Source organism: Hoplias malabaricus, chromosome 5 (assembly GCF_029633855.1).
Source record: "Hoplias malabaricus isolate fHopMal1 chromosome 5, fHopMal1.hap1, whole genome shotgun sequence".
Taxonomy (NCBI): Eukaryota; Metazoa; Chordata; class Actinopteri; order Characiformes; family Erythrinidae; genus Hoplias; species Hoplias malabaricus.
Window position 1 is genome coordinate 12,169,874 of NC_089804.1, and position 15,143 is coordinate 12,185,016.

At 41.2% G+C, this 15,143-nt stretch overlaps 1 protein-coding gene across 8 annotated transcripts in view; it reads right to left on the bottom strand.

Moving 5' to 3' along the window:
- The window catches only part of LOC136696983 (utrophin-like), a 229,473-nt gene that overhangs the window by 80,591 nt on the left and 133,739 nt on the right, over positions 1-15,143 (bottom strand). For all 8 annotated transcript variants that reach the window (XM_066671822.1, XM_066671823.1, XM_066671821.1 and 5 more), the window contains one exon: positions 4,359-4,488. In XM_066671822.1, the coding sequence (XP_066527919.1) occupies positions 4,359-4,488 (130 nt within the window). The remainder of the gene's footprint in view (positions 1-4,358; positions 4,489-15,143) is intronic.

The following is a 15,143-nucleotide window of genomic DNA, read 5'->3' on the forward strand; positions in this document are numbered from 1 at the left end:
CCAAAAGCGGTGGTTAAATGACTCCCAACCTCCATTCACCTCTCAACAAAAGCAGTGGATTAAAAGGACGCTTCACTGCTGTTGGTGTGGAATATTAGGTTCGACCTTGAAACTGGGTCTGAACTTTAAAGTAAGACAAGGTTTGAAGCGTAAGCCAGTCTCCAGCATTACATTAACATTCTTCTTTCCACAACCAAACCAGAAGGAGCAGGATATAAGAACATAATTCAGGATTTCTCGTCCAGTTTTCCAGGTGATATCTGTCCAGAGATTTTTATACAAAGACAAAAACGGCACTGAAAGCTGGTACTGGTAAACAAAGGGGAAAACACATAGAAAATACCCTGATGTCAAAACATGAGCACCATGTCAAGACTTGACTGAAGTAAAAGTGGAAGTAAGCAGCCAAAAATATCCTTGAGTGAAGGGAGAAATCCTGCTCAAGGATTCAGCTTCAATACAAGTTGAAGTCTTCCAAAGTTCCATGCTAATGATGTCTAGTCATTAGCATGATGCTTACTGATGGCTAGTCCCTCACTGTTCTTTCTGGCAACATTAATATTCCATGCCCTGTATTCATGTTGGCTGCCTCAGTGCTTTCCTGATTTTTTTCCCTGACTTGCAGAATAAAAGCCATGTCTCTGTTTATTTTTTCTGCTGCTTGCTTTGCCCTAAAACTTGCCTGAAGAAAAAACTTCAACCCACTGGTGACAATCCACACTGAGAGTGACATTCTGCATTCTGAAATCTTTCAAGCATATATGAATATGCACACACACACTTGCATGCGCCTGCAGTGAGGCAGGTGTGTGTTCGGCTGGGCTGATTATACAGAGGTTAGAAAGCTTTGATTAGAGGGAGGAGAAAAGAGAGTTTCCTCACATCATTTGCTACGTCTGAGCCGGAGAAGGACAGACAACTCGTCTGGTAAATCAGACACAAGGGCGGAGGCTCGGGAGATGAAAGAAATGATTGGACGACCCAGGGGGATGACTTCCTACTGAACTTTAGAGGCACATGTGAGATAATTACATTTAGTTGTAGTTACGCCAATCCCAACTGCCTCTACTGACCCGGCTCGATTTAACTAATGTCAATTGATTTAAGTGGAATCAAACTGAATAGAAGTGATCTGCATACACTCTGAGGAGGGAGAATTTTCAGCGTATTACACAGAATTTTCAGAAAGTCCAGCTACCTTGTACCTATTATTCACTGGCAGGTTTTGAAACGCCTAAAATATTGGTGGTCTTTTAACTTTTACTGACTGTAGCACACCTGTTGCCATGCTCTAGCTATTGCTCTAGCAATAATCTAAACCTCATCTTTCATGGGAGCTGCTGCTAAATTCAACACATACCATACACTTCTGAAATTAAGTGAACATTAAGTGTCCATTTGAAAACGCTGCCCTACCTTTTTGTTGTTGTAATCAGTAATTTCCATGGGTGTGGGGGGTGCACTGTCGGGCTGCATGAGCTTCTTATCTGTGAGTGTGGGTCGAGTGAAGGGTTTTCGGCGCTGTGCAGTTCAGCTCAAAACAGCCCGACAGTGAACACCAACACAGATGTTGAAAATAAAAAAACTCTTTCTAAGAGAGCAAAGTTCAGCGAAGGAACAGAAACGTTTGAAACTAAGGGAAATAAGATGGTTCGACACTGTTTCGAAGCATCGCTGGCCAGCTAATAGGCACTTGCGGTTTAGCACACCATAGCAGATGATTTTCCAGCAAACTGAGGTTCAAAACACACGTTTAGTAGATAAAGCCTCATATCTGTGAGCACGAAGTCGAGTGAAAGGTCTTCTGAGTATTCCACTTGAAATTTGAAACACCACACACACGTGATAAACACCGCCCTCATTCTGAGATACCGGTATACTGCCATATACAGTATTATCATTATACCGCCCAACCTTATAATCAGTTAAGAATATTCTGATTACGTCCTGTAAAGCTTGTCCAATCTAGCAACAGCTGCTATTAAGAAAGACATGAAATAATGCTCACTGTATCTGCCATCCCACACCACCTAGAGGGCAGTCTATGAGGAACAGCTGTATTAAATGGTATTTTGTATATAGAAACCCTCCTCATTATCTACTGTACAAGTCATACACACAGCAACAAGCAGCAGGTTTCGAGCATTAAGAGTAAAGCTCTGAGCTCAACAGCCTACTGAGTTCACCAGCCTTACTGCTCATCATCACTGCCTTCTTTTTCCTTTCCCATGCAGATGTGGATTAGCCTTATGCTCAGCACTGTTTGTTATTAGCCCACTGCTGCTTGAAAGCTGCTTTCCTCCTCATTTAAAAGGCAAAACAGGGCACAGCAAAATTGCGCATGTTATTTGTACACAACAAATGAAAAAGCGGTTTGAAGTGTGTTATTTATAGAACACTGTGGAATAGGACTCACACCATTACCCAATTAAACTCCAATAAAATGAATCATTCATTCATTTAAATTTATAACTGCTTCGTTCTGTTCAGGGCTGTGGATGCGGTTGTGGTTGTGTGTCCGATGTCTACCTGGAATCATTACGGCGCAAGGCAGGAAAAACACCGGAGAAGTTGTCAGTCCTTCGCAAAATTAATCAGAAACATCAATGTCAGGGTTTATGGCACTCCACTGTATAATGTTTTGATGAGAGAGGGCTACTTTGCTACATTCCCTCCATTTTACTCACCTCACTGCATTCGTAACGCTACAGAAATAAATGTTCTATTTCTCGAGGACACTAATTCTGTCCCATCTTATCAGCAATGGCCAATATGTATGTGGAAATAATATCTGATTTCAGCTTTGGTCCACAATTACTATATCAGCGCATCCCTAGCGACAGCATATCATGAAGTGGGACAGAAAAACCGAGCGCTAATGTTGAAGTCTTATCATTCGGCACTAGGCCACATTATTAGCCAAAGGCAAACAGAGTGGCTCTGTTTGAAAGCCTGAAATCATCCTGTATCGATGTGAGGGATCAGCGAGGTTTGTTCTCCCTGTCTCACACACACACACTCGCCACGTTATCTGCCGTTTGATCTGAGGTTTGAGTTAGCATTGCTAACACGTCCCTGAGTGTATGTCCGGAGCTTTGTACTGATTACGCATCGGGCTCTGCGCGTAAAAGACAGCGAGCCTCCCAGGCCCATCACAGGCTCCACTAAAGTTACATCAAAAACTCAGCCCAGAGGGACCCTCGCTGGCAAACGTGCATGTGTGTGTATGTGTTTATAATGTCGTGAAGTGCGTTTCCCCTCGGGGAAACAGATCAAAGGGTGAAAAACCGGCACACACCTACCACGGCCACTCAGGCCCAGCTCAATTATTTATGTCCGAAATCTTGCAACAGCCTTCATTTTGCGTGCCAGCCGCTTTGCTTTTTTTAGACTACCCACAAAGTTTGTCGCTCTCCAGCCAGCCTGCCAGCCCTCGCTGAAATGGCATTGCTAATAAAGATCGGCACATAAATCTGAGCCTAATGCTGTGAATATGCCTCACGGACTTTCAAAAAAAGAGCAGCGTATCAAGGTCAATAAGCCTCAGGTCCTGCGCCAGAGTCACCCGGAGTGGCCTCATATTTCATGCACGAGGAGATTTTTTTCATTTCCTGAAAATGTTTCATTTGCTCAGAACTGTGTGCACTAGACAGTCAGTGCATAGAAAGCACAGTCTCCACAGAGCTCTATAGCTTTTAACAAAAATAAGCCGTGAAAAGCTTGGCTGTGGAGGACTTCGGTGTATATATCTGTATTGGCGCTAGTAGTGTCTACAGGCTAAGGATGTTCTAGCCGAAGTGCCAGGAGGTCAATAGCAGTGCCTCTCCACAAAGAAGACCTTACTTCCAATTTTGGCAGAAACACTGCGTTTTGTCAAGAAGAGTCCTTTGGTAAGACACTCAACACTGAACAACATAACCTCCGTACACTGTTAGTCGCTCTGGATCAGCGTCTCTGCCAGCACATTATATTACACATTCCCAGGCTGACGTGTGTTGAACTTGGGTTCTGAGAGGGTTTTTGGTTACAGCGATTAAAACTATAACTTAGGGAGAAATCGATTTTGCACATTTTTCACCCAAATCCAATTAAAACCCAAGATTGTTTGTATTAATACACTCTAAACACTTTAGAAAAGCTGTGATACCTTTCACTGTCACTGTAGTGGTACATCACAGCACCACCAACAGTTAGGGAACGTATCTGAAAGTACATTCTTAACATGCACTGATTTTATAAACCCCGTTTTCATTCAGTCTATTTATTTTTAAAAAAGTCTTGAAATAGAGAATGTATTGTACCTCTGCGTACTCTGAGTGAAGTGAGTGGAAGCAAGAAACAGAGTGGCGTCCTCTCACCTGTCTTTGGCTGCAAGTTTTTGCGTGGTTCTTCAGGGCCTTCGATTGGCTGGTCGGCCAGAAACATGCGGGCCTGGTCCAGTGTGCTGACCACTGTGTGCTCCCTCTCCTTTAGCTCTGCCCTCAGGGCCTGGAAACACAGAAGAAATGATTGTATTAAAGAGAGCAAGAAAGGTGCTGTAACTTTTTCGAGTGTAAAAGGTCACGGTGGCTCTAGGCGACCATCGATGTAGAATTATCAGTTGCTGGTGGCATTTGTCTTGGAAACGACAGCAAGCATTAAATGGTGGGGAATAACTGACCACGTCCAAGGTGTGTGACATGAATCTGAGTGAGGTCTCTTAAGCCTTGATTAGAGGGAGATGGAAAGCAAGGGAAATACAAAGGATGAGCAAGTTCAAGATCAAGTCTGTTGATTGAGATATGTTCAAAATCTACTGTACAGAGAGAGCAAGAGCGAGAGAGAGAGAAGAAAATAAAAGCAATTGCCCAGGCAACCTAAAGGGTCAAATGACGCGTTTTCAAAAGGTTCAGTAGGAAATTAAACAAAAAAAAAAAAAAAACCAAAACGTTCAGATTGTAGTGACTCATACACTACACACTCCAGCTTCAAGGCGACATGGGGCTTCAACACACACAAGGCCAAATATATCACAACGGAGGTTGGAGGGAGTATAAAGCCCCTAGAAATATCCTCTTCCCTAATAACAGAGCAGGTAAAAGGCTGGAGAAGAGGAAAAGAGTCAAGTCAGAGTGACCTTAAAGAAAAGTAGTCTTTACTGTAGAGAAAGTGATGAGCCCACACTCTGCTCTAATTGCCTGTGTAGTAAAGGCAGCAGCCGGGTATCACAGCTGATTAAATCTTGAAAGGAGAGGAGCTGCGGAGATTAGACCGCTAAAAGGTGTAAAGCACTGTAAATGAACTCTGGCATTAATAAGCACAGTCATATATCGTATCTGATTATCAGAGAGAGAAGGGCAACAGAGGGACAGTGTGTCAAGCAACACCAGGTTCTGCATTCTCAGGAGTGCCATTTTACCCTGCAGCTTTTAATCATTTATTTAACCCACAGGTTTTGGACTTCCCTTCCTTGTGAAAGTGGATCATCTTCTGAACAAAGACCAGGTAAGTCTAGTTTTGCCGAACGTCCACTGGCTACAAAGCTCAACTACATCTCAGTGTTTGGCGGCCCTCATTGGTGTGTTTCCCAAATGCACATTCTTAGGGTCCAAGTGTAATTCAGAGCCATGGGTAGTGTTACAAGTTGCGATTGGGAGATTTTGACGCCAGTTATGATTCTTGAAATGTACAATCCATGAAGGTAATAGAAAATATGTTGTGTTTTGTGATGTACATTTTGAACATTCACATTTTTACTCTTGTAAAGTGAGAGATGATTTAAGATCATTCCCCACATTCTTTCACACACCTGTGCTCCCCCACTTGCTATTTTCTGACTCTACTGAGATCAGGACTTTCACACATTTGATGTCCAAAATACATCATAGCTTCTCTGTAATATACCCTGGTGTGATTAAAACACGTCCTGCAATTTGCAAACTACTCTGTACTTGAACTTGTCCCCAGTCAGAGAGTCGCTCATTGCGCAGACATATTCCAACAGAGAAAATCAATCAGGCTCTAAAAGGAAGGAAGGAAAGGGAGGAAGGCAGGAAGGCAGAAAAGAAAGAAAGAAAGAAAGAATGCAGAAAAAAAAGAAAGAAAGAAGGAAGGAAGGAAGGAAGGAAGGAAGGAAGGCAGAAAAGAAATAAAGAAGGAAGGAAGAAAAGAAGGCAGAAAAGAAAGAAAGAAAGAAGGAAGGAAGGCAGAAAAGGAAGGAAGAAAGAAAGAAAGAAGGAAGGCAGGAAGGCAGAAAAGAAAGAAAGAAGGAAGGAAGGAAGGCAGAAAAGGAAGGAATAAAGAAAGAAAGAAAGAAGGAAGGCAGAAAAGAAAAAAGAAAGAAAGAAAGAAGAAAGGAAGGAAGGCAGGGAGGCAGAAAAGAAAGAAAGAAAGAAAGAAAGAAAGAAGGAAGGAAGGAAGGAAGGCAGAAAAGAAAGAAAGAAAGAAGGAAGGAAGGCAGACTAGAAGGCAGAAAAGAAAGAAAGAAAGAAAGAAAGAAAGAAAGAAAGAAGGAAGGAAGGCAGAAAAGAAAGAAAGAAAGAAGGAAGGAAGGCAGGGAGGCAGAAAAGAAAGAAGGAAGGAAGGAAGGCAGGGAGGCAGAAAAGAAAGAAGGAAGGAAGGAAGGCAGGAAGGCAGAAAAGAAAGAAAGAAAGAAAGAAAGAAAGAAAACTTTTCTAGGCCAGTATGCTGTAAGATCCAGCAAAAATAAAAAAATAAATCTCTGGCAATAATAAAAAACCTGTACACATTGGTTGTTTGGACTAAAAATATACAAATAAAAGTAAGGACTTTCAACTTGAGCAGAGTAGTGAATGTTATTTTAATACGCTCTCGCGTGTTTGAAACGTTTTGAAAAGTTTGATTTCCCTTTTTTATTAATTTTTTTTTCCTGGCTGGTGTACATGTGTTTTTCTAGCACAGTGTATATATAGTGCCCAAACTTGAGCTGATTGTAGCCTTCTCACTCCACACCGCATTGAGCTTTACAAATGCTGAGGGTTTGAAGTGATTTCGGCTAGAGATACAGGCCCCAGGAGCCACTCTTAAAGATTGTTTACTTCCTGAGAGGCAGCTAACCACAGTCTTTTAAGCTCTACTATTCCACTCCCTGTACTTACAATGACCCATCAGAAAAAAACAAAAAACAAACCATACTGCACACTCACTTTTCTCCCTCACTCTCATCCTGCAGGCAGAAACGCTTCATGTCACACACTCGACCGCTGAGGATGGGTCACACAAAAACAAAAAGGCAGAAATTCCAAATGGGAGGGGTTCGGGGAGAGAGGAACCTACAAAACCTTCTGCACAGCATAGCAGTCGCTATTCACAAAAGAACATCAGAATTTGATCTCGTAAACAACTCGTAATGAAAAATGTCAAGGCCTACACTTGTTGAACCATCATTCTTCTTACTATTCTTCCCTTTAGAATTCATGATGAAAGAATGACTTTAGAAAGGCTGAGCCCTTCCTGCAGCTGGGGTCAGGTCATGTACAAAGAGCTGAGCGGTGTGGAACGTGTAGAAACTGCACATTATATTGCTTGGAAGTCGTTATATCGCTATACTGCCGTGGGTTATGCAGTTTCACAAGAGAGCCTTAGTATAATTCGCTCTCAGAATGGGTAGACATTTCCATTCAGGGCTATAAAAGCACTTTGCCCAACTTCCGATGGCGATAATAAACAGCAGAGCTAACTTTCAGAGAAAGGCTGAACTTCAATTTGGTTTTAAGGAAAACTACCTAAAAATGTACTGTCAGAACGTTTGCAGTGATATCACATGCAGCACTTGCCTGTGACGTAGGTGGACAACAACTCTAGAAGTTGCAATTAATTTAATGCAAAATGACGAAAAGGTGTGTTGTTTTTGGCTGCAATCATTCGATGTACAGTGGGACATATGTGCACAAATGGCCCAAAGATCCCAAAATATCCAGAAAATGGACTAAATTTGTCAACTTTAAACGGGCACTTTGGAAAGAACCATCCGCTCACTCCGTTATCTGTAGCTCATTTCACTGGTGCTTTTCCAACAATATGGGCATGTAAGGACACCAACGAAAGGTGTTCAAGAGCCTCTGTAACATGGAGGTAAACAGGGTAAGGACACTCACTTCGCCTGTTTTAGTTGGTGTTAGTTAACGTTAGCTTGACTTGCTAAACTCGGTGGCTCAGATTATACTCGGCTACGTAGCTGCATTACGGAGGTTTATAGTGTCGGATGAATTCAAGGTCGACTTCGATCACATTTACAAGAATAACGGTACCTCTAAATTTGAGTTTGGCTTATTGCTAGGCTATTGTCATGAATAATGTTGGTTATTTAGCTAGATACTGTCATAACAGTCAGTCATAACGATGTTTTACCACAGCATTGTTCAGCTGTTGTCCACCAGTGACGTCACGGTTGCGTTCAAGAATTTCCGTAGCGAGCTCTGGTTTTTCCGTCAATTTAATAAAATTGTCAGTTTTAAAGCAAATTAAGCTGCTATTTTCATTTTAATTCATACTTATATATGTCAGTAACTACAATAATGTGAAATATTCATGGAGGTCCATTAAGTGGTGCTTAAATCAAGAGATAGATTAATAAATATAGGAAAAATACAAAAAATTCAAACTTGTTTTTACCATGTTTTATTCAACTGGATTCTGTTTTGCTTCTTTAGTGTCCATAATATTTAGGCAGGGGCCTGTGGAAACACCTGACCACCTCCCTACACTGGTGTTAATTCATAGTTGTTTAAAATAAACAAACGACCCAGAAAATAATAATTAAAAAAAATATTCACATAAATAATTAGGATATAATTAGGGTTTTGATTTGTCAGTGCATGACCAGGATTCAAACTGATGATCTCCTGAGTACAGGACCGACACTTAGACTGTGACCCCAGTGGAGAGCTCCTACTGGTTTTAAGAATGAGTGGGTGAACAGATATTCTCTTCTTTTCTAATGGAGCTTTAATACTGATGTGGAGAACAGGTTACAGACTCAGAGATACTCTTTAAAACAACAGTGCCACCAAAGTTTGGCATATGAAAAATGTGTGAGGACAAAGAGAGAGAGAAATATTCTAATCAGAAGGTCTGCAGTGTGGGTTAAAATCAGTGTCTCAGACCTCTCCTGAAAGCATCAGTCAGTAATAACAGCTCTCAGTGCTGAAAAGCCGAGTTGATGGAGTGACAGAATAAAGAGAGTTGGACGGATGGAGTGATGAAGTCACAGGAGAGATGGAGGTTATTTTCACCTCAGAAATGACAGAGCAGGGATGGAGTGTGCCCAGTTTGAGCTTTATGAGAGGCCAAATGCTCTCTTCAACCCTAACACTGCCCTGAGAGGATTAATATAGAACTAAAAAAAGCAGCTATTGTCATTTGAGAGAGAGAGAGAGAGAGAGAAAAAAGTATTTTTGAAGAAAGCTGCTTTTTATAGAGCTGAAGCCAAACCTGATTTGTGACATGAGTCCGAGGGAGAGTTCAGAAAAATATCAGTCATTGTACAAAACACACAACTTCACTATTAGTGAACAAGCAGCACGCACCAGTAGTGCATCAGAGCAGATGCCGAGGCCAGCAAACACTTGGCAAAGAAACATCACACACTAAAAATGGCCTGCACCACTGTCGACATGAATATTTCATTTCAGTGAATGGTTCTGCTCTTTGCCAGACCTCTTAAGATGAATACAGTGTGTAGAGTGTGAGGTGTACACCAGAGCAGTGCTGCACACTATGTCACTACTGCCATTATATTGCTACACATCGAGATGGAAATACGCAACACAAAATATTATCTATGTAGATTTCACAGGAGAAAAACAAATGTCTAAATATTGGGACCGTTTTTATCGGTCCATTCATCTTTTTTCAAATGATATTAAAGAATTGAGGTATTAAATTATGACGTATCCTTGAAATCTGTACTCTTATCATCACTGTAAAAGGGAAATAATATATTCCTGCAAGTTGAGGGAACGGAACCAGTGAACGTCTGGTCATGACATTGTGGCCCAGTTTATTGTGACCAATATAACTGACTCTACCTGAAAAAAATGACACAAAGCCAGAGACACACTCATCACTTACTGTGGCTCATTAGCATACACAGCCCTTTGTGACATCAGCATTGTCAAAGCCAATACTGCATCAGTGATAAACTAATGATAAATCACCCAACCCCTGTCTTGATTAATATTAAGATGAATATTTCATTTTAGTAAAAGGATCTTGTCCTTGTCAGGCCTCGAGATGGATTCCAAGTGGTCAGACTGCTTACTGACCCTGCGGTGCTGGTCTAGGGCCAGACTGTTCTTCCTCATTTCCTCATGATTCTCATCTCTTGGACTTTTAGGATTCCCACAGCGCTGGAGCCTGCAGAGAAGCTTTTAGCTTTCAACAATAGAATGCTGTGAAAATAAACATTTAACGGCCACAAGCGATAAAACCAGACGACATTTCTGGTCAGATTTGTTTAAAAAAAATAAATAAATAAATCAATGATGGTACGAAATCTGACTTCTTAATTAAAACAAATTAAGAAGGAAAGAATGCTACATAAAGCAGCATTACAGATGCATTAAAACTTATTACCCCATCCAACAACAAAAACGCTTCCGGCGCTTCGCCGACTTTCTATTGACCACATAATGAAGAGTCTGAATAAACGACTTACTCATAGAGAGCCTGACTGGGGTCTTTTTATTTCTTCTTCCCAAAGCCCTAGATAAGAGCCGGTGCTAAGGCTAGTTTAATCTGTCTCATATTTTACACTCTGTTCTGCTGGATCCAGCCTCAAATGGTTCAAATCAATCAGCAGGACAGTGCCATTACCTTAGCCTTAGCCCAGCGCTGCCAGCTAGCCAGAACGAATTTAGCCTGGGCTACAGAGCTAACGAGATCAGAAGTCAAACATGTCCGACTCCTCGGGGGAAGCGTGCTGATGTGCACCACTGAAACTCTAGAGACAACTGGCTTTAAAAATTGTCTCAAATACATGCCATTCATTCTTTGTCAGTCTCTAATAACCTTACACTAAAAGAAGGCTGCTTCATTTTCCGCATGGGAGACTTCCATTATTCTGTTAGGCGCCCACCTTATTCTTCAGCACACAGTCCATTACATGATGGATACATGTGTGAAATATGTTCCAGGAAACAGAGGAAGGCCTAAACGATACATGGAAAATCACATGCTACATGCCCCAATGTCCAGTCTTATCTACACTGTAAAAAATTGCTGTGAATTTACAGCGAGTCTGCTACACTATTTTACTGTAAATCACAGTATTTACAGTAAATTATTGTATTATTCAATTACAGTAATATGTTGTAAATTTGAAATACAGTAGTGTACCTGTAAATATATGGTAAATGCCTGGGAACTCTGCTGCCAGTATTTTACTGTAAATCATTGCATTATTCAATTACAGTAATATGCTGTAAATTTGAAATACAGTAGTGTTCCTGTAAAAATACAGTAAATGGCTGGGAATTCTGCTGCCAGTATTTTACTGTAAATCACAGTATTAACAGTAAATTATTGTATTATAACATACATAGCAAAATACAGAATGTAAACTATTACGCCTTGTATCTGAACTATGTCATCAAAAAATAAAATAAATAATTAAAAAATAATGTTCAGGAATTGTACTGATGTCAATTTGTTGTTATTATTATTATCATCATCCCACACACTGTGAACTGATGTAAAGATTTGTTTTATTCCAGCGCATTCTGTTTAAAACACACTGGCATACAAAAACGACTCTATTAACACTGACGTCCTTTAACAGAAGTGACACTCCGATGGGTAACTGATGACTAAAAGTGCTAATTCAAAGCATGTTTATGTTTTCTGAATGCATCGTGCCAGTCTTTTCAGTGTTTTCTACGCTCACAGCTTTTCCCCTCTCAAAAATAGCTTGACTCATCTCATCAGCTAATTACTGAATCCTTCATGAGCCGGACCAAGTGGGTCAAAGCCAGGAAGACGACGAGTAAATTAATAAATAAACGGGCGGGGGTCCGCTGGGATCGGTTCTGGAGAAGCATTAGTCAGGATATTAACACAGCTTTGGGTGAGCTTTAATAAACAGTCGACAGGAAAAGACAAAAAGGGTGTGAGAGGCTCACACTTCAAAAGGCTTCAAAAGACGGACGTCACAGAATCAAACATTTGTCTTTTGACTTTAAAACATTTGGAAACAAACTAAAACAGCCATTGCATTGTAGATGCAGGACGAAGCCGGACTAGAGCAGAGCAAACTGCTTTTAAGATTCAGACAAAACAGAGGATGCAATTACCATTCCTCCTGTCTGTTTCGTAAATTGATTACAACTGCGAACTGCACACTCAGACACCCACAAACACCCGTAATTAAATAACTCCTGATTGATGAGCTTAATTACGGTGGGACGAAATGAAGTATTTTATTGGATAATTGAACGCTTGATTAATAAAACTGATTATAGGGATATGAGGGGGTGGGTATGAGTGTATAATCAATAACACAGCACTAGTCTTTTTCAAACACGCCACTGAAGAAGACACCGACTCAGTTTCTCAGACGAGCCGCGCCACACAGAGCCAGCGACTGTTACAATTAGAAACCCAAATAATATGGATGTTGTGAACACCAATTCTAATGCTCGTGAGTATACAGAGCTAACCTTCCTCCTCTTCATTAAGACAGACGCCCCCAGTCACTCCCAATTCCACCAGAATAGGAGAATATTCTGGCTTTAAAAGTGTTTCTTCTGAGACACATGAAGGCTAATACCTAATGCTAATATAATCGTAACATACCAAGAACCCTCAATCACCTGCGACGTCACCAATGCGCCATTTTGGAGGTACTGTTGCATTGAAGTTCAGTGAAAACTGAAAAGAACATGCATTATTTTTCTACTCGGGCAGCAGTGACAGCCCTAAAACTGGAGAAGCATAAGCAAAGTCAGCAAAGACCCAAGGACTGTTATTTGGATAAACTGTCATCTTTTAACAAGATTGATTCTTATGATCCGGCTGCAAAACTTCTGGCCTCACACTGCTGCCTCCAAACTCATACTTGGATATTACCTTCGACCTTGTGAACCGTTCCCAAACTATAAATCCCTTAAAGCTCACAGGCATTTCACGTTTCACACAAAGTACTGTCATAGCGGTCCTAACCGCAAAGGTATTCTGGCTGTAACCAAAGAAACTTGTGCTTAACACAGCAGCTTTTCTCCTATTAAAGCACGAGATTACAAATATATCACAAATTCAGGCTGTAATGATGATCATGAAGTTACGGTAGAAGGTTTAAATAAGGCTCAGTGGTTTTTCACCTTTTCCAAAGTGAGACTAATTACTGCAGCCTTTCACGCAACACTTATAACATCTCACCAGGAAACGGCGACTAATTACAGCCTGTTTACCACCTCGGCCACAGAATTCCTCCCAAATGGTGGTGTAAACAATGTTCTCACTGGTCTTATGCCACCTGTCAAACACCAATTTGGTGTTTGTGAACGTCACTCACATGCACGTTTTTACACATCCTCCCCTGCTTCCACGACATCAGCTCCAAGAACTTCACTTGCTCCTGCCCCTTGACACATGCCATTGTAAAATATAGTCGATATTATTCACTTCACTATTTCAGGGGCTGTTCCTCTGAACCAATCCTCTACCTTGTCTTTATGTTCTGTTCATACAGTAAGTCAAACTGACCTTTCTGAAACAGCTCTCTCTCTCTCTCTCTCTAAATGGCTCACTTCCCTTTTCAAATGCACACTCCACCACCGAGTACACGTCTAATATACACTCCTCTAGGTTTCAGCCATTTTCCCAGGTCCCCGCTCTCCGTCCCTTTCAGCACACCAGGCTAATCGGGTGTGACGTGTTCAAAAACGCAGTAGAACCCCTTTACCCAAAAAGCTCAGAGGCAAGCTATTAAAAACACAGACACAAACAGAGAGAGAGAGAGAGAATCATGCAATCCTTTTCTATTTCATCTCCACAGGGTCATTATTCAATCTGTCTGTGAGAGGGGAAAAAATGAGAGAGTAAGAGAGAGAGAGAGAGTGAGAGAGAGCACATGAGAGTCAAGAGAATAAGCCAGAAAACACAAAGGTGAGCCGGGAGGAGAAAAAGAGAGAGTGAGAGAGGGAGGGGAACAAAGAGTGGGAAACAGAGGGGGCTAGCAAAAGAGAGAGACGAAAATGAGAAACAAAAACTTAACTGAGGACTAGATCATGGAGGAGACTGAAAAAGAAAAAAAAGTGAAAATGAAAAAGAGAAAAGAGAATATGAGAAGTGAAGTATGTGACAGAGAGAGAGAGAATGAGAAATAAAGACCCCTTTAAATTCTCCTTTACACCACACTATCGCAGACTCATTACAGTCTCAAAGACCTCCACCTTCCCAGGACTCCCTGGAGCTAGAGCCTGTGTGTGTTCTTTTCTGACAGATAAAGGATTAAAATTCAGCTCATCCTGTTCCACCTCTCTCTCTCTCTCTCAGACACACACACAGATCTGAAGGACACTGACGATCAGGTGACCAGCTGTAAATCACTGACAAAGCTGGAAGACAGATTTAAAGATTTTAACGATACACACTTTTAAAAAACACTGTACCCCATTAAAACAGCCTGTAATAAAGAATGAATGGGTATCCAGTTAAAGGCAGACATAATTAACCTCCTTGATCTCAGTGCAGGATTATCAGAACAGCATTTCTGCTGCAGCTCTTTTCCATATCACATTCTGATTGGCTACTTCTGAACCAGCGTCCCCTCATCAGCCCTGCGCGCCCCTCTCGAGAGCAGATGAAACATGGATTAGGTCTGAAATCACACACTTCTACTCCAAATGATGAATGTGCGATTTATCACGAGTTAATTGTGATCGAGAGGGCGTCTACTGAGGCATTCCTGACCAACAGCAACAATGAGGTTTCATTGTCCTTTATTTATTAAAAAATAAATAAACAAATAAATAAATATTCAAAACTTTGGAATCACTGTTCAGTTTATATTCATTCATTATCTGGAACCCTTATCCAATTCAGGGTCGCGGTGGGTCCAGAACCTACCTGGAATCATTGGCGCAAGGCGGGAATACACCCTGGAGGGGGAGCCAGTCCTTCACAGGGCGTTTCTATTCAAAAAA